This window comes from Macrotis lagotis, chromosome 1 (assembly GCF_037893015.1).
Source record: "Macrotis lagotis isolate mMagLag1 chromosome 1, bilby.v1.9.chrom.fasta, whole genome shotgun sequence".
Lineage (NCBI taxonomy): Eukaryota > Metazoa > Chordata > Mammalia > Peramelemorphia > Peramelidae > Macrotis > Macrotis lagotis.
Window position 1 is genome coordinate 865,018,001 of NC_133658.1, and position 21,175 is coordinate 865,039,175.

Below are 21,175 nucleotides of genomic sequence, written 5' to 3' on the forward strand. Positions count from 1 at the left end.
CTGCCAGGCTCGACTCTTCCTTCTCCCTCCTCCCCCACCTCCTTTCATGAGGTCCATGATACATCTCAGTAGTTCTGTGAATTATAATTTGAATTCTTCTGACATCATGAATTGTAGCCTCAGAGCACCACAGGCAAAACAGAAGTTATATAGATGGATTTTTGCACCAAACAATTTAAACTGTAGATTAAACTGCATTTTCACACAGATTGCTTATAGGTCATTTGCATAAAAGTGACATCCATAAACAGAAATATCTAACAACTTAATGATGGTATTATTATTGTGAAGGATAATCATTATATCAGGTTTTCCCTGTTCCCATAAGACAGATCCTGGAGCTTGATAAAAATTTTTCTCATATAAAATAGCAGGTAAAGTGTACCCTGTTAGGAAACAGATTAACAGAGGAAGTCTGTAGTGAAAATCAAGTATAATTTTTCAAAGAGGCAAAATTGACTAATAGCTAAGGGTACTGCAATCCAAACTCACAAATGATTATAGCTGACAAGGTGAATATAGACAAAAATATTAATAACAATTTAGCAGTTAGGTTGCCACTGATCATTTACTGCCATTAACAGTATGACAACTTTCAGTGGCACGCGCACACACATACACACACAAACACACACACACACACTCTTCTGGTTTGCTAAAGGTCATTTAAACCAGCTAACCTAGCATATTAGAATTACATGTAAAACAAAGTATAAATAAATTCTGGGAGAAGAACTATAAACTATGAGAATGAGATTTAGTGCCAGAACTTTGGGGTATACACTCTGGCTGGAAAGAGAAATCTTACTTTTTTTTGTCTTTCATGGTTTACCAAAAGTATATAAATTAAGTTATCAAATAAGCAGTCTCCACATAAATGTTACATTAAAACATTTTTAAAATCACAAAAGAAAGCAGTTCCCTCCCTAAATCGCATTTTGAAAACACAAAGCACTGGATAAAAGAGTTGTAAAATGCATTAGCTTGAATAGGGAAATCAGCTTTTTCTGGTAATCAAGTACAAGATGGTCTGAGTCCTGGCCTTCCAGATAGCTCTCCCTCCTCTCCCACTAGACCAAGGCACACACTATCAGTCACCTTCCTAAGGCAATCACACTCTTTCTGCAAAGATTCAGTCTCCACTTTGGGGCTTTCCACTTGTTGAACCAGGATCCCTCCACCGGCCTTCTTCGAACATTGTTTATCTTGCAAACTGAAAGACAAAGTGCCTCAACAGGTTATCCCGTCCACATGCCAGCCTCCAACCCTGACAAGCTCTCTATTTTTAGAGTAAGTAGGGCCCTCCTCCATCCCTCCTCTCCCAGCTCACTCAGGTGCTGCACTTCCAGCAGAGATAATGGGATAACCAGTGTTCACTTACTAACTAGGGAACCAGGTGCCACCTCCCAACTCAGGTGCTGAGGTGCCTTCTTATTTTGTCCCTAAAGCCTACCCTGGGAGTTGAAAGCAGTCCCAGGGGAGGGGCTCTTTACCTGTGCACAGTTGAGAGAAGTTCCTGCTCTTTCTGTTTCAGGCTCTCCAGTTGGGATTCCCGTTCCGTGCAGCCTGCCCGGGCCTCTCCCAGCTTTCTCTCCAGGTCTGTCACTTGCTCCTGCAGGTCTGAGTTCTTCATTTCTAACTCCCGGAGCTAGAGACAGAAGGCCAGGCTCAGCTCCAACAAGTAAGGAACGCTTCTCCCCCAGGGATCTCAAGTGTTTTCAATTCAACTGCCAATCAACAGCCCACATCTTTGAACATGGTGTACTTGGAATTTTCCTTTTAGGAAGCAGAGAGGCTTGAGAGGTAATATGGCAGATGGAAAAGAACACTGAACTGGAGTCAGAAGCCCTAGTTGTGCATTCCAGCTTTGCTATTAGTGGTATGACTTTACTAAACTCTCTGGGCCTTAATTTCCTGCTCTGTAAAATGAAGGAATTAGATTAGATTTCTCAGGTCCTCACTCTAGAGCCTATAAATCTCCTAGGTTATTCCATTCCCCCCCAATAGGGTAGATGCTATGTCTACCTTTTGGCTCTGCTTCTGGTGATCCTCCCTTGTGGGCAGGTCGGCCAGATAGCGCTCCAAGGTCTCAATGCGCTGTTGTTTCTCCCGATTCTGCTCCAACTCCTTCTGACATTTCTTTTTCAGATTGTTAATGTGTTTCTCTCGACCTTTGACCTGTGTGAAGGAAAAGTCTATCTCAGTTGGCTTACAGTCTGGTCCCATCAGACCCTGAATGTTAACTTTCTTCAAATAAATAATCATTTCCTTTTGGCAATTACAATTGAGAGGTAAACCTGCAACCAGTAGCCTTTCCCTAGGGACTCAGGATGTGATAAGGGCAGGAAATATGAGAAAGATTAACAGGTCATTGGAGATTGGGGCACAAGTTACAGATTTATAATACCAGTACTTTTCAAACAAGGAAAGAGAGGATCACCACAATCCATATAGGTGATCTTAAAAGTTGATGCACTTCTGCCAAAGGCATATATACTGTAATTCGCCTGGATGGACTGGCAATACATTTTCCCCACTAAAACCCTTCAGTTGCACAATAAACAAAATCTTTGGAAAAGGCAACTTCTACCTAAAAAGAATAAGTAAAAAAAAAACCATATATTTGACTTCTTCATCTCTAAAATGGGGCTAATAATACACTACCACTTACCTACAATGTTTCCATGAAATAAAAGCACTTTGTTAATCAAAAAATATAGAAATAATGTAATTCTTACTTTCAGATGACAACCAAAAAAGGTCAATGAAATGCAAACAGGGATAGTAATCTCAAAGGAAGCACATGATAGGACTAAAGGGGAAGATGTGACCAAAGAATGACTCAGGAGGAAACAGAAGGTCAAAAAAGGGGAGATGTGCCCCAACCACAGATACTAAGTTAAAAAAAACACCATTATTTGGGTCAGGTTTCCCTGCCTCAACACTAGCCCACTTTTCTATGACTCTTCTGCTACTCTGTAAAAATACAAACTTTAGGAAGTATGCATTAGAGGAATGGGAGAAAGAGTCCAAGGAAATGAGCCAAGCTTCCATGGTCTCAAATCATCCTCCAGGCAAGTATACTGACAAGGATTCTAAGGTCTCTGAATAATTGCAAACAAACTTTTCTCTATTTTTAGTCCTTGGGAGGAAGAAAACCAAGCAATTTGAAGCCCAGGTGTGTTTATATCCCTGGAAAAGATGAAAAATGGTGTAACTACTTCTCTACTCTGCCAGCTGGCATGAGGTCTGAGAGAACACGAGAGTGAACAGTAGGAATGCCAGTTACTTCTCTATTTACCTTGGAGTAGGTGACCAGACTGAGAACAGGCAACTAGTGTTGATGCTCAGTAGTCTTGGGAACCACCCTGCCCTCCCCCCACCCCCATTTCTCTGGTTCACATCTGCTCACAGCCTGGCCACCAGCATCATAGCCTTGGCAAGGAGAGATCCAACCTCTCTCTGGAAGACTCCAAATTCTTTCCCAATTAGGAGGCCAGTCCCACTACCACTCACCCTTTCTTCTTGTTTCTTTCCTTCTTCTGAATGTTTCTGTAATGCCACCCTGAGGGACTCCCGGAGGAGCTGGGCATCCACTTCTGAGGCAGAGAGTTTCTTTTCAAGCTCCAACTTTTCTTTACCAAGAGCCTCTGTCTTCTGAGCAAACTGTGCACGGAGGAAAGTGTTCTCTCGCTGCAACTCCTGCCAAACAGATGCCCTAGGTGTAACAACGGCCTAAGCCCCTGGCTGTGTGTGTGTGTGTGTGTGTGTACATGCATGTACATGTACACACATATACACAAACACACACACTCAGAGAATATTAACTGCTGAATCTTTTAAAGAAAGATTGGAATTATAGAGATAAAAGGCACTTTTATAGAATCTCTTCATTTTAGAGGTGAAGCAAATGAGTTCTAAAGAAACAAGCAACTTACTCAAGGTCATACAGTTAGTAAATGGAAATGAGTTTCCAAGTCAGTATGGATAAATGACAGAAAATGTGCTAGACTCAAAAGAGAGATGGGAAAGTCAAGTCTGGTGGCCAGGTAACCTAGAGTCCAAAGGGCCTTGGTCCTGATTGGGGGAGGCCCTTTTCCTTCATCAGTTCCTCATACCTCTTGGTTTAGCAAAGACTTCCCCCTTTTCTAATGAGTTTGCTTTGTAGGTTTAAAAAAAATTAAGAAAAGTGAAGCCAAGCCTGGTTGTTGTTATGCCTGTCCTCTACCACTGTCTCCATCTGCTGGAAATCTGGCATAGTGGAAGGAATACTGGATCAGTAGCACAGATTTGGAGCCAGAAGGACCTTTAGAGGCCAATGTGCTCAACCTCCTCCCTTCAGAGAGAAGCCAAGTGCCTTTCCATGGTCACCCAATTAGCAAGAGTCTCACGTGGGATTGGAATACAGCTCTCGCTGACTCCTGCTGCCTTTCTAGGGAGACTGTTTCTTCACCTCAAAATGAGATCACATTAAAAGTGTACAGTACAAAGAGTGGCACATGAAAACAAAAAGTAGTTGGAGAAGGAAGGTCAGTCAGCCCGGGCCTCCAAAATGCCTTCTTTAAGTTCTAAGTATTCTCTGTGAGGGGCTTGGGGACCCTCCCCCTTCTTCTAAATCCTGGCCCCTCTCAGCACTGAGTACAGACAGGACCTCAGTCACTTCTTCCCCCCCAGAATGCTTTTTGTAATCCCCACTGCTCCTTCAAGACCCCAATCCTAAAATCACACCTGGGATCCCACCGCTCCCCGGGAGCCACCCTGTGTATTTCTTTCTACTACAAATTCACATTTTACTTCATATTAGCATGCACATGTGTATGTGTCTTCTCTACAACAGCTTTACTGTCTGATGGGATCCTCACAAGGACTTTGTGAATCAAATACCACTGTACTGTCCCCTTTGTACAGATTACTATCTGTAAAGTGAAATAAGAAATATAGCTATTTTGCTTGTAGTTATAATGAAAAATGTTAAGAGACAGGATCTGAGTCCCAACTCTCTCCTGATTTGAAACCCAGAGCTCTTTCCAGTACACCCACTGCCCCACCACAATGGGAGCTTTTTATTTATTTTTAAATTTTTTTTATTTAAGGCAATGGGGTTAAGTGACTTGTCCAAGGTCACACAGCCAGGCAATTAAGTGTCTGAGGCCAGATTTGAACTCAGGTCCTCCCAACTCCAGGGCCAGTACTCTATCCACTGCGCCACCTAGCCACCCCTAAAGGGAGCTTTTTAAGGGCAATTATTATATTTTATCTTTGTAACCACCTCCCCTTTGAAGCTTCCCTACTTCTAGCCCTGCGCCCCCCCATGCTCGGACACTCACACACACAGACGCATTACACAGACACACACAGACACATACAAACACACACAATAGCACCATGAACATTGGTTTTATGGGTGACTCTTGGCCATCAGAGCTTACCTGCAGCCTCAGCAGGCAGACGTCCCCATAGTGGGCAGGGCGGCCCATCAGGGCACTGTGGACCTGAAGCTCACTCTCCCGGACTTTCTGCTCCAACTGAGAGATATGCTGTCGCTGCCTACCAAAAAAACCCAGCAAAACATCAAAGCAACCTTCTTGAGTGACAGTCTGCCTGAAATCAGAGCTTTCTCTTTCACTAGGAAAACAGGCACAATCAGTTCTATTTAACTGAGATGAGAATCTCAAGGCCCAGGTAGATGATAAGGGAAGGAAAGAAAGAAAAATATTTCTGCGGGAAGGGATAAACCACTAAAGATGAATTATTCAGTAATCTATGTGAAGCACTTCTCATCGGTCCTCCAAAAGACATTCCCGGGTAAGGTGAGGCACCCTCAAGAACAGGCAAGCTATTAACCCAGCTTTTCTATCACTAGACAAAAAGGAGAAGACAGGAAGCTATAGGTTTGAATGGGCATCCCCCTCTCCCCTCCATTCTTACTTGTTGATGAGGAGATCCTTTTCCTTCAGGAGGCTCTCGTTGCTGTTCAGGATGCTCACCCACTGGGCTGGCTCCAGGGCTGGCAGAGATGGAGCGTAAGCTGAGGGGTGGTGGCAAGTGGCTCCATTCTGGAGCTGAAACACAAGCAGGTCATGGGAAGTGGCTCAATATCCCTACTCATAACACTTCAGGACCTCTCCTACTCATCTAAAATATAGTATAAATTTGTACCCCAGTATTCAAGGCCTTCCCCCATCTGACTCCCCTTTTCCTTTCCATTTCCAGTCATTTCTCATGGCTGAAAGGCACCTTTAGTCCAAACTCTACTTGTAGAACAATTCCATAATATTTAGCCTCTGCTTGAAGATCTCTACTGAAGAGGGGGCTTCCTACCTACCAAAGTTACCCAATTCCATATATGAACATTAATTTACAGGATAGGAGCAGTTATATATTGTAGAGAGACTTTTTTCCTACATAATGAGCCAAAATTTGCCTCTCTACAGTTTATCTACTCTTCTAGTTTTGCCTTCTAGTGCCAAGAAGAAAAAATCCAACTCCTCTTTTTCAGTTGGAGTCCTTCAAACACTAGAAACTCAATTAATAAGCCTTTATTAAGGACCCACCTTGTAAAGAAAGCTGTTGTGTTTCCCTTAAGTATTTTCTTTGGTGAGCTAATACTCACACAGCAGACTCTGGTCTGAGACATCTATGTGAAGAAGGTTCCAGGCTGTCAGGTCCTTCTCCTACTATGTCTAAGGGACATTCTAGTCAAACCAGACTGGCTCCTCTTTTCATCCATAACCAGAGGAAGTTCCTCAATGCCTTCTTTCTCTCAAGGCCTTCCTCCTCCATAAAACCTTTCCATATTCCCCCAGATGAACAATGACTTCTCTCTCCAATTTCTTAATGTACAGCTTTAGTTCTGTGCTTTGTACTCCACTGGACCAGATATTGGTGTATGTGCCTATTTTTGTCCCTTTACTGAACCCACGGGTCTAACCTCCCCAAGAGAAGGATCTGTGCCTTATTCTGTCTCCTACGCCTAAACAGTGCACGTAGATAGCAGAGGTCCTTAAGCTTGCAGAATTGAAATGACAGAAGAGCTGTGACAGGCACCTGGCCAGCAGGATCTTCAGCTGAGCTCTGTTTTGACTGGGCCTGAGAGAATCCTGTGTTTATTGACTAATTTTAGCTCTCTTTCAGGATTGGAAGAAACTCTTGAGGGAGGCTCTGCCTGCAAGCTATATACTACCCTTCCCCCAAGCAAGGTTCTATGTTCTAAGGAAAGGTCAATTAGGCTTTATCTGGTAACAGAGACAAAACCACACAGCTGAGTGAGTTCTTATCATCTAGGAGCTAAGAATTCTTTCTACGACCCCTACCCACATCAATGGAGTAAGTAGAGAACTGGAAAAACATCATGGGTCTGAAGTCTGAAAAAACAGGTTTGAATTTAAGCTTCTATGTATACTAGTTATGTGACCTTGGCTACATGCAAGTCCTGATTTCCTTATTTATAAAATGAGATTAACAATGCCTGCCTTTCCAATTCACAAGGAGGAATCAAGTGAGATATGGTGCACAGATATAGACTTATGGCATCGTCATCCATCAGCATCTAGATTTCTCTGAAAGTTACTCTTACAGTTGAAACTTTTTCTATCTTTTTCCTGTTAACTCTTTTTTTCTTATAAACTTCTGTGTATTAAGTACCAGTGGTCTCAAAGCTTTCCTCTGTCCAACACCTCCATATCCAGGATCTTTTCTTCCCCCATCTTACAGATAACAGATTTCCAGATCATTAAATGAACCCGGCCTCCACCAGCTAGCTCTTGCCTCAAGGACCAATGTTTTCACTACATCAGGTTTTAGCAAAGACAATATTATAATAACAAGAAGAGGGATGTTTACCTTCATTTGTTCCATCTGTAACCGAATTGACTCCAGCTGCTGTCGGCATGTGCTGAGTTCACAAGACTGTTCCTGGGAATGCCAACTGTCAGGGCCTTGAAGCCACCCCTGTGCCTGGAGAGCCTTTGGGAAGCCCGATGCTGCCTGAAGCAGCCCACCAGCAATTGTCTGGGTCCCATTCCGTTCAAATCCAGCCCCAACACCTGGGGCCTTCTTAGTCTCAGGCAGCACCTTATACAACTCCTTGCCTGCCTCAGCTGTTGAATTTTGCAAGTGAAATCGGTAGTAGGGATCTGAATACAGTGTTTCCATTAATACTGACTGGTTGAGGGTTGGTTCCATGTTGGGAGTATCAAACTTCCTCATCTCCTCTTCTCTCTCGTGGCCCAAAGAAGGAAACCAAGACTGTTCAATTCCGTTTTCCCCAGGAGTTCCACAGAGGTACATGAGATCCCTAGGCAGGCCTGGAGACCTCTTCATCGTACCAAGGTCTCCATTCCGGGACAATCCCACGTTTTCAGATAATCCTGAAATAGGCAGTTTGGAGGAAAGGAGCCCCGTATGACTGGAAGCTGGCTTGACAGGAGAGGTCCCCGAAGTAGATGGTATCACATGGCAGGTAGGAACAGTTACTTGGCTTTTGGTGGGCTGGAAGGACGGGCTGCCACTCGAGCTGCAAAATTCTGGAGAAAGAAGAGCCTTCTATAAGCCAGAAAAAAAGGTATCAAGACTTCCCAAGTTCAGCTGCTGTAGAGAAAGGGACATCAGCTTAGAAGGGTGGCCTGAGTACAGGAGCTCAACTGCTACTTGCCAAGGTAAATCCACAAAAGGCAGCACTGGCTGCTTCTAGAACCACATCTCCAGGCCTTCCTCTTAAGTTACATTCTATTCCCTGTACCTCCAGAGATGGCATCTTCTGAGTCAAGAAATTAAATTACTTATTGAAGGATTCCAAAAGAAGAAAAGAATTAGCTCCTCTCATAGATCAGTAACCACAAGCTATATAATGCCATTGAAAAGAAATTTCCCTAAGTCTACAAGCACAACCAAATGTCACTTTGTCACCGCAGTGACTTTTGCCCCTCCCAGGTGCATGTGAGCACGAAACAACTACCCTAGGGGAAAAAAAATGGCCTCGTCTCCTCCAGTCCCCAGGCAGCAGGGGGCCTGTGCCTGAGCCTGTGACTGTCCTGGGTCACACACCCCAAACCTGGCTCCACATGGAAATTCGAAGTTATTCTTAGTAACTCTCGGGTTTCACTCCTTCAACACTGAAGCACACTGTGTTTTTCGTTTTGCTTTCCCATTGTCAATCAACAAAGTCTGTGGTCAGGATTTTGAGCTTTTCATCATATTGAGTCTATTTCTCCCCCCCCCCCCCCCCCCCGATCCCAGTTGGGCTCATGGATATTTATTTCATCTAATCTCTGATCTGTTTTCACATATATAAAAAAATGGGCTGGAATAAGTGATCTCTAATTTCCAATTATTCTCTGTATTCTTTAGCCTGGGAGATTGATGAGGTCATGATTACTGTCTTCAAACATTTGAAAGGTAATGTAAAAAAGAATGACATTTGTTGAAATGTGAAGTTATAGGGAGTAAAGTTTTGACTCAGAATAAACAATTACCATAGGCAAAACAGGGAGTGAGGGATGGGGTGGAGGATAAAGGGGTAAGATACCTCAGAAAGTAATGAATTTCCAGGTAGTGGAGGCATCCAAAAGGAACATTTTTGGAGGATTCAGGTTATGAGTGAAGCTAGATCCAGTCAGTCCTCAAGTTCCATAAGACTATTCAATATGCACACAATCCTAAAAATCATTTTAAAATTCTAGGTAGCTTAAAACTATTATTAGTAGAGGAAATGAAATATTTTTTAAAGCAAATACTTTGATAAGGTACCAAATCCATTATCAAAAATTTTGAATGACTGTATCATCTTTTCATTCAATCAGTATTCATTGAGTCGATGATGATGATGATGATGTCCCTCTTTCTAGAAAAAGTCTATGCCATCAAGGAGGTGATGCCATGACATGCATGTGAATTGGATTTGAGTGAGGAAGTGCTTACATTGGCCTCACTTTCTTCTCTGGAGCCCTCTGGGTCCAGTGGTCAGACATGAATCAGAATGACTAGAGATAGCCCTGCATGGGAGGTAATCAGATTTAAGGGACTTGCCCATGGTTATACAGCTAGTAAGTGTCTTGAAGTCACATTTGAACTCAAGTCCTCCTGACTTCAGGGTCAACACCTCTACCCACTTTGTCATTTAGCTGCCCCTAGATGAGCTTATACCACTGAGCCTGTACCAACTGTGGCTAGAACACTACCCTAGATATTAAAGAGAGCTCAAAAAGAAGTCAAAGTCTCTGCCCATTCGGAAATTACCATCATTATCATTGGAGAGGGTGCATGTAGGAAAATCTGAGCCACGTTATATAATAACCCAACACCACAATCCTCTCTATTAGTTCCACCACCACTCAAACTCTCCTTCTTTGAACTTCATATTATTCTTAGCTACTACCCAATCATAATAATGTTATCTGTAGTCTAGAGTCCTCTCCCCACTTCCACTCCCCCATCCACTTCACCTCACCCTTCCACAATCCTCTTCCTTCCTCAATGAATCTGATACCTGGCTCACAATTTTTTTTCTCTTCCCCTCATTCTTCATTCAACATACATACTGACTCAACCTCAAATACCCTAACTGCTTAGTTATGAGCTCCAAAAGGAACCTCCATTCCACTTCCCCATCTCAGCAACACACAAAGATAAGTCATACCCACAAATTACCACCTTTCCAATTCAAGAATTCCAAAATCCCCCTCTCTAACCAAAATCTGTTAACTTTTCACCAGTCTCTCTGCCTTCCTTCATAAAACTTTGCTTAATGGGGACACCATTATTATATCCAACCCTTTGCCCTCAATTCTCTAAGTCACTCTCTCCCCCTCTTCCCGTATCTTGGTCCCTTGCTGAACCAATTCAACTCTACACTGGCTCCCCCCTTGAATCCCTAACCCCCCCATCATGCCTTATCAATTATGCCCCTACCAAGCCTCATCCTTGTATTATTCCAAACATTTGCTGCCTTGCTCCTACTCACCTGCCACTGAAAGGAATAAATTATGATTGTTTTAAATTTGTTCCACTACAAATTTATATTACACAACCATACCTGGGCCCTCATTACCTATCCTATTACACCTCAACTCACTATCCCACTTTCTGTAACAACTCTTCTAAACCTTTTCATTCTTCCTCAGACCTCTTGTGGTTTCTCTTTCCTCTGTGCTTGAAAAACCTGTCTTATATTTTACTGAAACCATTCAAACCATTTGCTGTAAATTTTCTTTTCTCCCTTCTTCCTAATGTCTACTCAGATGCTTTCTCCACTCTCCTTCACACCTGACTCACATGATGAAATCATTTTACTCTTTATCAAGATTAAACCCTCTTACCTGCTCAACAAATCTCATTCTGTGCTATCTCCGACATATTGCCTCAGTCTATCATTTATTATCAATCTGTTCCTGTCCACTGGCCTACGCTCTACTGCCTACAACATAGCATATCTATATCTCTTCTAACTCTCACTTGGTCCTCCCTCACTATCATCCTATCTCTCTTCTGTCCTTTGTAGCTAAATGCCCCACAAGGTCTATCAACAATGGGCTTCCCCTTTCTCTCCCCTTTATTTGGCTTCCAACCTTATCATTCTATTCAACTTTCTCTCTCCAAAGTTACTAATGATCTCTTAATTGCCAAATCCAGTGACCTTTTCTCAATTTTCACTGTCCTTGATCGCTCTGCAGTCTTTAACATGGTTCATCCCCCTCTCTCTACCTTGACACTAAGTCCTTCCTAGTTTTCCTCCTACCTATCTGATCATCACTCCTCACTCTCCTTTACTGAATCTTAATCCAGATCATTCCCTTTAACCATCAATATTCCATAGAGGGTTCTGTCTGGGGGGCTCTTCTTTTATCCCTCTATTTTTCTTCTCTTCCATTCTGCTTCACTTGGTGATTCCATCAGTTCCCATGAATTTAATGACTATCTCTATACTAATGATTTAAATCTACCTATCTTGTACTAAGCCCTCTGCTGACCTCCATTCTTTCATTCCCAACTGTCTTTCAAACATCTCAAATGGAATTAAAGATCTTTTTTTTTGCAAGGCAATGTGGTTAAGTGACTTGCCCAAGACCACACAGCTAGGTAATTATTAAGTATCTGAGGCTGAATTTGAACTCAGGTACTCCTGACTCCAGGGTGGGTTCTCTATCCACTGCACCACCTAGCTGCCCTTCTAGTTGATATCTTAAGCTCAACTCATTCAAAACAGAAATCATTAGCTTTACCTCTAAAATCTCCACTCTTCCCTCACTGTCAAACACATCACCATCCTCCCAATCCCCTCAATCTAGAAGTCATTCTCAACTCTTTACTATTTCAACCCCCCGTATCATCTTTACATCATCTTTTTAATACACTCACTTCTCACCTCTGACAATGCCATGACTCTGGTGTAAGACCCTCATTATTGCAAGTCTGGATTTTTTTCAAGAGATCCTGCTAAATCTACCTGCCTCAATTCTCTCTCCACTAAGGTGAAAATCACCTTGAAGTGCAGGTCCATCATATCATACACAGACACACACATAAACATACACATCCTCCAGTGACTCCTTGTTGCCTCCAGAATCAAATACTAAATCCTCTTTTTGGGATTCAAAGTCCTTCATAACCTTATCTTCCCAATCTTCTTATACTTTTTACTCCTGGACATGTACTCTTCAACCCAGTGACACTGTCCACCTGCTGTCCCCCAAGTAAGACATCATAATTATTGATTCTGGGAATTTTCACTGGATTCCTCCTGGTCTGGAATGTTCTCCCTCCTCAACTATGCCTATTGGCTTTCCTTTAAGTCTCAACTAAAATCCCCCCCTTTTTTAACAGAAACTTTTATAAACCCCTCTAAATTCTAGTATCTTTCTTCTGTTAATTATTTTCTATGTATCTTGTCTACAGTTTGTATATTTGTCTGTTGTCTCTCCCATGAGATTGTTAGCTCCTTCAGGGCAAGGATTGTCTTTTGCCTCTTTTTTGTATCCTCTGCACATAGCAAGAACTTAATAAAAGTTTAGTGATCAAGTTATCCTCTAAAGAATTTCTAGTTTTCCTAAGATTATTCCAATTATACTGTCCTACCTATAAGCCCTGCCATCCCCTTGCCCCGCCCCCAAAATCCTGTAACTCAGAAAGCTCTAGTTTGTTTCACTCAGTGGGCTATTCAGAGAAGGCATCCGAGGAAAATTCACCCTCTCCAAAATTATTATTTCTCTAATTAGGAGAGACGGTTTCCCCATATCCTTTAATTAGGGTTCCAAATTCTCATCCTAAGGCAATATAGGACTGGTAAGCACTATACAAAGTTTTATAGGTAAGCAGAGTAAAAGAAGGAAAATTGCTGTGGAAGACAGGTTGGGAAGGGCCTTATGTATGACATAGAATTTTAGGGAGATCATTAAAGATGGACACAGTTTAAAGGGAGGGCTGATGAACACTTTATGGAAAAGGAAAAAGGAGAGAAATAACTTGAGAAAAGGCACAGTGGTGGGAATGGGCAGAGAGCAAGGATTCTGGCCTGCCTGAAGAAGAGGGTTTGTTGTAAATAGTAGCAGGCCCTGTATGTTTAACCAAGGGGTTTGGGCTTTGTCCTCTCAGCAGCAGAAGGCCACTAGAGATCAGTGAGCAAGAAACTCTGAAGTTCTGTATAAATGTGATCTATGATTACTATTATTCTACTAAAATCCTCCTCTGCTGTGATATGGTGACCTTGAGCTCTCCAAGTATATACTAGTCAATATAAGCTCTGGCAATTCCCACTGTGCTGGAGATCTGAACATTAAGTCCAGTAAGAGATTGAAAGTTTGTACCACAATAACTAGTTAAGAGAAGACTGTCTGGGTGTTGAATTTTTTTTTTTTTTTGCTAATAGCAATTCATAAAAAACGCCCGACTAAGGGAGGGCAAGGTTGGATCTTCACTGGTAGGAGGGTCCCCCATACCAAGGAAGTTACAGATTGCTGAAATACTAATCAGTTATCATGACAAAAGTGAAAACCCAATGTAAACCTGTTAACACTGGGAAAGACAGGGAGATCCAATGAGGAGGTTATTGCAATAATCTAGGTAACACATGAACCTGGGGTAAGACAGTTGTTATGGAATGGAAAGAAAGAGTTGGAGGTGAGACACTTTGAAGACACAATCAGTCTCAGTAACTTATTAGCTTTATAAACACTCTAAAGCCCAGGACCACAATCTAAAAAAGGCAGTACAATGTCAGTAATCTTACCTTCAACGATGTCAGAACATGATGTGCCGATGGCCGTATCTCCACTGTCAGCCACACTTGAACAGCGGCTGAAGCGGCTTCTGTATGGTTCTGAAACAACTGGGGTCTGCCATTCGGTCCCCAGGGAACTGCCCTTCTGAATCAAATTGGAATCTGAAACAAGTGCCACTACCCACCTTTAGTGTGGTCTCAATATATCACTCACTGAAATAATTTAGCAAAAATCATCCTTAAACCCACACTGGAAATTAAACTAAAGCCAACAAACTCACCCTTCCATGGTTGTTCCAGCTATCTGTAACTACCTAATTCCAAATAAATTCAAGTATTTATCTTGTATTTATGTTGTTCTGTGCCCAGGACTATGCTGTGGCTATGAAAAATATTTAAAAATAGATGACTCACTGAGAGCTTATAGCCTAGTAGAGACAAGAAATATATAAACATGAAAAAGCAAACTGATATCTGAACAATATGATTAAATGCAAAAAGTAATATTATGCAAGCAACAGGTAGCAAGAATTTTGAAGAGGGACAGCTAGGTGGCGTAGTAAATAAAGCACTGACCCTGAAGTCAGGAAGACCCAAGTTTAAATTCGACCCCAGACACATGATAATTACCTAGTTGTGTGACCTTGGTTGGCCAAGTCACTTAACCCCATTGCCTTGCCAAAAAAAAGACAGCCAATAAATAATGAATCAGTCCTGAAAAGTTAAAAAAAAAAGAATTTTGAAAAGGGAAAGATCAATAAAACTAGGAGTTAAGGTGGCATGGTATAGAGAAAATAGAACCAAACTTAGGAATGAGAAGACCAAGGTTTGAATCCTGGCTGCAACATATATTAGTTGTGTGATCTTGAGCCCATTACTTAACCTCTCTGTTTCTTCCATCTGTCAAATGGGAATAATCATCATTTTACTATCATTGCAAGGATGCTGTAAAGAAAGAGCTTTATAAAACTTAATAGCAATATACAGTTTGCATTATTATTGGAGCAAATTTCATAGAACTTTAGCAGAACCTTGAAAGAGAGAGGATTTTGCTAAACAGGTGATGGGAAAACTTCCCATTTGATGATAGAGAAACATTAAGTACAGACAAGAGTAGGGATTAACCTGGGATTCTCCCGGGATGGTGAAGTGACTAATGGGGTTATAAGAGAGGGTTCCAATTCAGAAAAAAGCAGGAGAAATCAATGAAGCCACCAGGGTCTAGAAAACCTAGAAAGATAGTCTAAACAGTTTATTACTATTTTATTCAGAGGGCTAGTGAATAGGGAACTAATAATCAAATAAATTTAAACATTCAGTAAACATTTAGACTAGGAGGGTGCAAGATCTGCTAGAATATAGGGACAAAAAAAAAAATCAAAACAAAGAAGTTCCTGACTTTTCAAGCTTACCTTCTGCTATAGAATATAACATATCTATACAGTTAAATACAAGATGAAAAGTACTATTTTTCAGGAGTTTCAGGTTTTAGAAATTAAATTCCTGAACCATCAATCAATCAACAAGCATTTAAAAACTTACTAAGTGGGGTGGCTAGGTGGCACAGTGGATAGAGCACTGGCCTTGGAGTCAGGAGTACCTGGGTTCAAATCTGGCCTCAGACACTTAATAATTACTTAGCTGTGTGGCCTTGGGCAAGCCACTTAACTCCATTTGCCTTGCAAAAAAAAAAACAAAAAACAAAAAACTTACTAAGTAAAAATGTGCTATGTGCTAAGAATACAAAGAAAAAAAAAATAAAACCATAAGGCTGAAAGGAACTTTCAGGGTCATTTATTTCAAAATCTTCATTTCAGAGTTAAGGAAGCAGACCCAAAGAGTGAAACTAATCTCCTCTACTATCATAGACAAAGTTGTTGGTAGTGGTAAAGTAAGACCTAAGCCAGAACTTGGGCTTCCTGATGTGAGTCCCAGACACCCTTTTTCTTCTATATCATATTGCCTTTTTCCATCATCAGTTTTATTTTGGCCTAATTAGCATGCCATTTTGATTTTGTAATCATTTTGAAGAAAGGTAGTATGGCCAAGTGGGTAGAGGACTGGTCTCTGAGTCAGTAAAACAGGTTTAAGAATGCCTCTAATCCAGACTAGCTCTGGGTCCAGTCTCAGGCAAGTTTCTAACACTATTATTAACGTTAAGTTGCTAATCTAAATTGGGAAAGGAATAAGGGTTATCCCTTTTAAAATTCTTTTTTTTTAACTTTTCAGGACTGATTTATTATTTATTGAGTATCTTTTTTTTGGCAAGGCAATGGGGTTAAGTGACTTGCCCAAGGTCACACAGCTAGGTAATTATCATGTATCTGAGACTGCATTTGAACTCGGGTCTTCCTGACTCCAGGGTCAGTGCTATTTACTGCTGCCACCTAACTGCCCGGCTTTTCAAAAGTCTTGCTGCCTGTTGCCTGCATAATCCCAACAGAATCACAAGTTTGAATTTTAAAAAAAAGACTGTTGACAAAATTTTAGTTAACACACAACAAAATACTAGAATCCTAAGAGTTGGATCATAGAATGCCCTCTAAATTCTAAGCAGAAGCAATCTCTGCATCACATGAAAGGATCATAGACCTAAATTGGAAGGACTTTCAGAGGCCATCTAGCCCAACGCCTTCAATTACAGATGACTAAACTAAGATTCAGGAAGATGACTTCGTCAAGATCGTGGTACTAGTAGGTGGTTTTGAACAAAGTCTGACTGCTACATCTGCTCTCTTTCTTCTGGTCTAATGACTAACATTTCGGATGAATTTATGTCTCCTACTTCCAACGCACTCTCAACCAGTCTGCAAAACTGGGGCCTAATAAAGAATAAGAAATTAGGATTTTTGGATGATTTTAATGTAAGCCATATAGGAAATTATCTTTTCCCCCTCAAGACCTTATATAATAATTAAGGGCAGCTAGGTGGCAGCTAGGCTAGGTAGCTAGTGGATAGAGCATTAGCCTTAAGAGTTGTGACTGGAGTTCAAATTCAGTCTCATCCTGATTCACATCTGGCCAATGGACCCAAATGGCTCTGGAGGAGAAAGTAAGGTTGGTGATTTAGCACAGCACCCCTTTACTGAAATCCTGAATTGTTAGTTTTTTATGTATATCATATTCTATCTACTTGACTATAAACTCCTTGAGAGAAGAGGTATAGATAACAATAACTCCCATATTTTATAATGCTTGAAGTACTTCCTTATAAAAACCCTATGAGATAGGAAGAATAAGTAGTATTAGTCTCATTATACAGCTAAAGAACCCTGAAGTTCAAGGAAATGAACCAAATTGTTTACAATCACATTGCTAATAAAGTACAATTTGAATCCAAGTCTGATTGGGTGATGAAGACCTAGGTTTAAATCCTGCCTCAGATTTATTAGTTGTAAGTCATTTAATTTCTTAACCTCAGTTTCTTCATCTGTAAAATGGAGACAAAAAGTAGTCCTTACATAAAAAGATAAAGACTCACAAATCAGATAATACATGTGAAACACTTTGCAATCTTTCCACATTGTCTGCACTCTGTCTTATGTATCATTTTAAATCCCTTCTGACCACACTCTGTACATAGTAGGGGGTTTAAAATTTTTAAGTTGAATTAAGCTGGAATACGGAAAATAGAATTTCAGCATATGTCAACTTGGTCTAACAGAGTCTTCCACACTAATACTCTTCAATCACCATCATTTCTTCTCATCAAGGTGAAATATAAGAGAAAGTCATTTAAAAAGTCCTTCATTTTAAAGATGAGGAAATTGAGACCTAGGGAGATTAATGACTTGCCCAAGGCTACAAATAATTGCAGTAGGGAGAGGCTAATAGCTAAAGGAGGGAGGAAGAAACCTGTTCAAGGGCAGGATGCCAGAATGGGAGATGAAAAATGAGGGGGGGGGAAGAGGAGTAAAGGATGGAGTTAGTATGAGAGAAGCCCAGAAACTTCGGATGAATTTTTACTGTGAGTCTTTTAATATCAAACAGAGTTTGCATCTGACTTTAGGGACAATAAGGAGTGCTTGGAACTTTCTGAGCAGAGAAACAACACGGTCGGTCTTAGAAATATTAATATTTGGAGAGCAGGTTGAATAAGGATAGACTTGAGACAAGTTGATCAATTAGAAACCTACTAGCCTTAGGGTGGTGGTCGGAGATAATGGAGGTAGAAGAGTCAAAAATGATACTGAAGTTGTGAAGTTAGGTGCCTAGAAAGATGATGGCACCCTGGGAAAAAACAGGGAAGTTAAGAAAAGGATTGGATTTAGGAGAAAGATAAGGGGTTTTTTTTGGTCATGTCTTTTAAAAATGTCTTTTTCATACACATATATGGATACATATGGATACACGTGCACATATATTTATACATGAAATCAAAGATCTTGAAATCTGGGATTTTCCTTTATGTCTTATGCAATGTCAACACCAAACAGAGCCCCCCTCGCAAATGAATGAGAGATAAAGATGAAGTGAAAAAAAAAACTGATTTTTTCAAAAAAGAAATTAATGAATGATAATATTTTAAAAGCTCTTGAACAAAGTAAAAAAGAAAAAGAAATGATTTAAATACAATAATGTATGTACTCTGCTACTTAAACTTAAACGAATCTGTTGTTAACTTCTAGGGTTGACTCAAGCTAACTCTGCCCATTTTAATAATGTCATTTATCTCTTTGTACCTTTCATACATTTTTGCATTATTTTGTGTTCTTAACAAATGACACTATTTGACAACAACCTCCATGAGGTATGGGAATGTGTCTTAAAAAAACAAAACTTTTCAAAGAGAAAATAGTTATTGAATTATACAGCTATGCTGTCAAATGAGGTACTTTTTTAAACAACTGCTGTTTCTCTTCTGGAATGTGGCATATGAGCTCACATAAGCAACTCTGCAAAATTCACAAATAGAGGAGTGGATGCTTTAAGAGCTAAATTCTCAGATCTCCAATGACGCCACGAGAATACACTGGCATCCAACTGGAATTTGGATCCTTGTGGGACAGGAGACAACAGGCTGCCCGATATGACTACAAAACAACATAGAATACAGTAAACAATAGTGCTATTTTCTATCTCACATAATTCTATATGTGCTACCCTCCTCTCTGAAGTACCTGCTTGCTATTTCAAATAACGTCATTAAAAATGCACAACACAACAATTTTTATATATGTCAATATCCATTCAGACTTTAGTTTTCCATAGATAATAATTCAACTCAAACATTACCCATGTGATTTTTTTCAGTTCTTATACTTTCAATGAATTCCCTCAAATGAAATGAAAGAATATAGCCAAGATTGAGATTTGGTAGGAAAAAACTTTGGAATATTTACCTTTTGGACTGGCTTGGGAAATCCTCCCACCCAGGTATTTCTCTTGCACAGCCATCGTGGGAGATTTCAATCAACTGGGAAATCAATCAACAACCAACGAGTTCACTTAGTATCTTTTAAATCATTATATGCATTTACTTAGAAACTTTTAAATCATTATAATCTAATCCATTTTGAACTAAAATTGATTGCGAAGTTTGCCCCTTTCACCAAGAATATTCAAACACAAATTATACTTCTCTCAAAGATAATTTCACTTGAGCACAGTAGTTCCCTTAACTATTTTTTCTTTTTTAGAAAAAGGAGAAAACAATAATAGCAGTGGTCAAATGAGATAATATTTGAAAAGCCCTAACTGCTACAGGTTAAATTTAGGTTTTTCTCATAAGACTACATGATATGTAGCACAGTGACCTCAGTTCATAGAGGAAATCAACCAATTTCACAGCTAATAAAGAGTCAGGATACAAAAACCAAGTCTTCTGACTCCAAGTCCAACCCTCCTGTCATCACAATATTATGTTATGGTTCTAAATGTATAACCTATATCAGATTACTCACCGTCAAGAGGGGGAAGTGAGGGAGAAAGAAAATTATGGAACTCAAAAATCTTACAAAAAATGAATGTTGAAAACTATCTTTATACATAATTAGGCAAAAATAAAGAAAAAAAGGGAAAAAATATTTATACAAACAAAAGCAATTTTTATCATTCCCAATCTTGCCCTCTTGATTTCATTTTAATTGTTTTTGTTAGGTTGTTTCATATTCAACTCTTTGTAATCCCCATCTAGGATTTTCTTGGCAAAAATACCAGAGATGCTATTTCCTATTGACATGTCCAGGGTCACACAGCTAAGGCCAAATTTGAACTCATGAAGATTAAGTCTTTCTGATTCTATGCCTAGTATATTCTATCCACTTAACTATTTCAAATTATCTAATACGTGTCATAAAATTATCATCAAAATATTTATTGAACTCAATCTCCTCTTTTTAGTGAGGTCCAATAACTCTAGCCACAGATGAAAAAGGAGTCTAGTATAGTAAAAACACTGGGTGTTACCCTTTGTTCTGCAAGAGGACCAAAATAACATTACCATGTTAAGAGTGGAGTTACATCAAGGGAATGGCTAAACAAATTGTGGTATATGTATGTTATGAAACACTATTGTTCAATTAGAAATCAAGAAGGATGGGATTTCAGAGAAGCCTGGAAAAATGTGCATGAACTGATGCGGAGCTGAGATGAGTAGAACTAGAAGAACATTGTATACCCTAACAGCAACATAGGGGTGATGATCAACCTTAATGGACTTGCTCATTCCAGCAGTGCAATAATCAAGGATAATTTTAGGTTATCTGTGACAGAGAATACCATCTATATCCAGAGAAAGAACTGTGGAGTTTAAACAAAGACCAAAGATTATTACCTTTAATTTTTATAAAAAAATTGTCTTATGTACTACATAATTGTGCTATCTCTAATAGTTTATTTCTTCTTCATGGATTTCTCTCAACACATTCAATTTTGATCAATACATAGCATGGAAACAAGGTAAAGATTATCAGATTGCCTTCTGGGGGGGGGAGGAAAAAATTGTAAAATTCAAAACCTTAC

The 21,175-nt window shown here is 40.1% G+C and overlaps 1 protein-coding gene across 5 annotated transcripts in view; it reads right to left on the reverse strand.

Annotated features, from left to right (window-relative positions):
- Positions 1 to 21,175, reverse strand: part of CEP85 (centrosomal protein 85) — a 35,421-nt gene that overhangs the window by 7,931 nt on the left and 6,315 nt on the right. For 2 of the 5 annotated variants that reach the window (XM_074218029.1, XM_074218031.1), the window contains exons 2-10: positions 19,555 to 19,628; positions 14,222 to 14,374; positions 7,843 to 8,525; positions 5,929 to 6,062; positions 5,430 to 5,547; positions 3,517 to 3,702; positions 2,026 to 2,178; positions 1,494 to 1,648; positions 1,099 to 1,213 (exon numbers count right to left, since the gene is read on the reverse strand). In XM_074218029.1, the coding sequence (XP_074074130.1) occupies positions 1,099 to 1,213; positions 1,494 to 1,648; positions 2,026 to 2,178; positions 3,517 to 3,702; positions 5,430 to 5,547; positions 5,929 to 6,062; positions 7,843 to 8,525; positions 14,222 to 14,374; positions 19,555 to 19,609 (1,752 nt within the window). In that variant the 5' untranslated portion in view covers positions 19,610 to 19,628. Of the gene's footprint in view, positions 1 to 1,098; positions 1,214 to 1,493; positions 1,649 to 2,025; positions 2,179 to 3,516; positions 3,703 to 5,429; positions 5,548 to 5,928; positions 6,063 to 6,554; positions 7,811 to 7,842; positions 8,526 to 14,221; positions 14,375 to 19,554; positions 19,629 to 21,175 lie in introns of those variants that run through there. The other 3 variants (XM_074218030.1, XM_074218032.1, XM_074218033.1) reach the window with 3 other exon arrangements.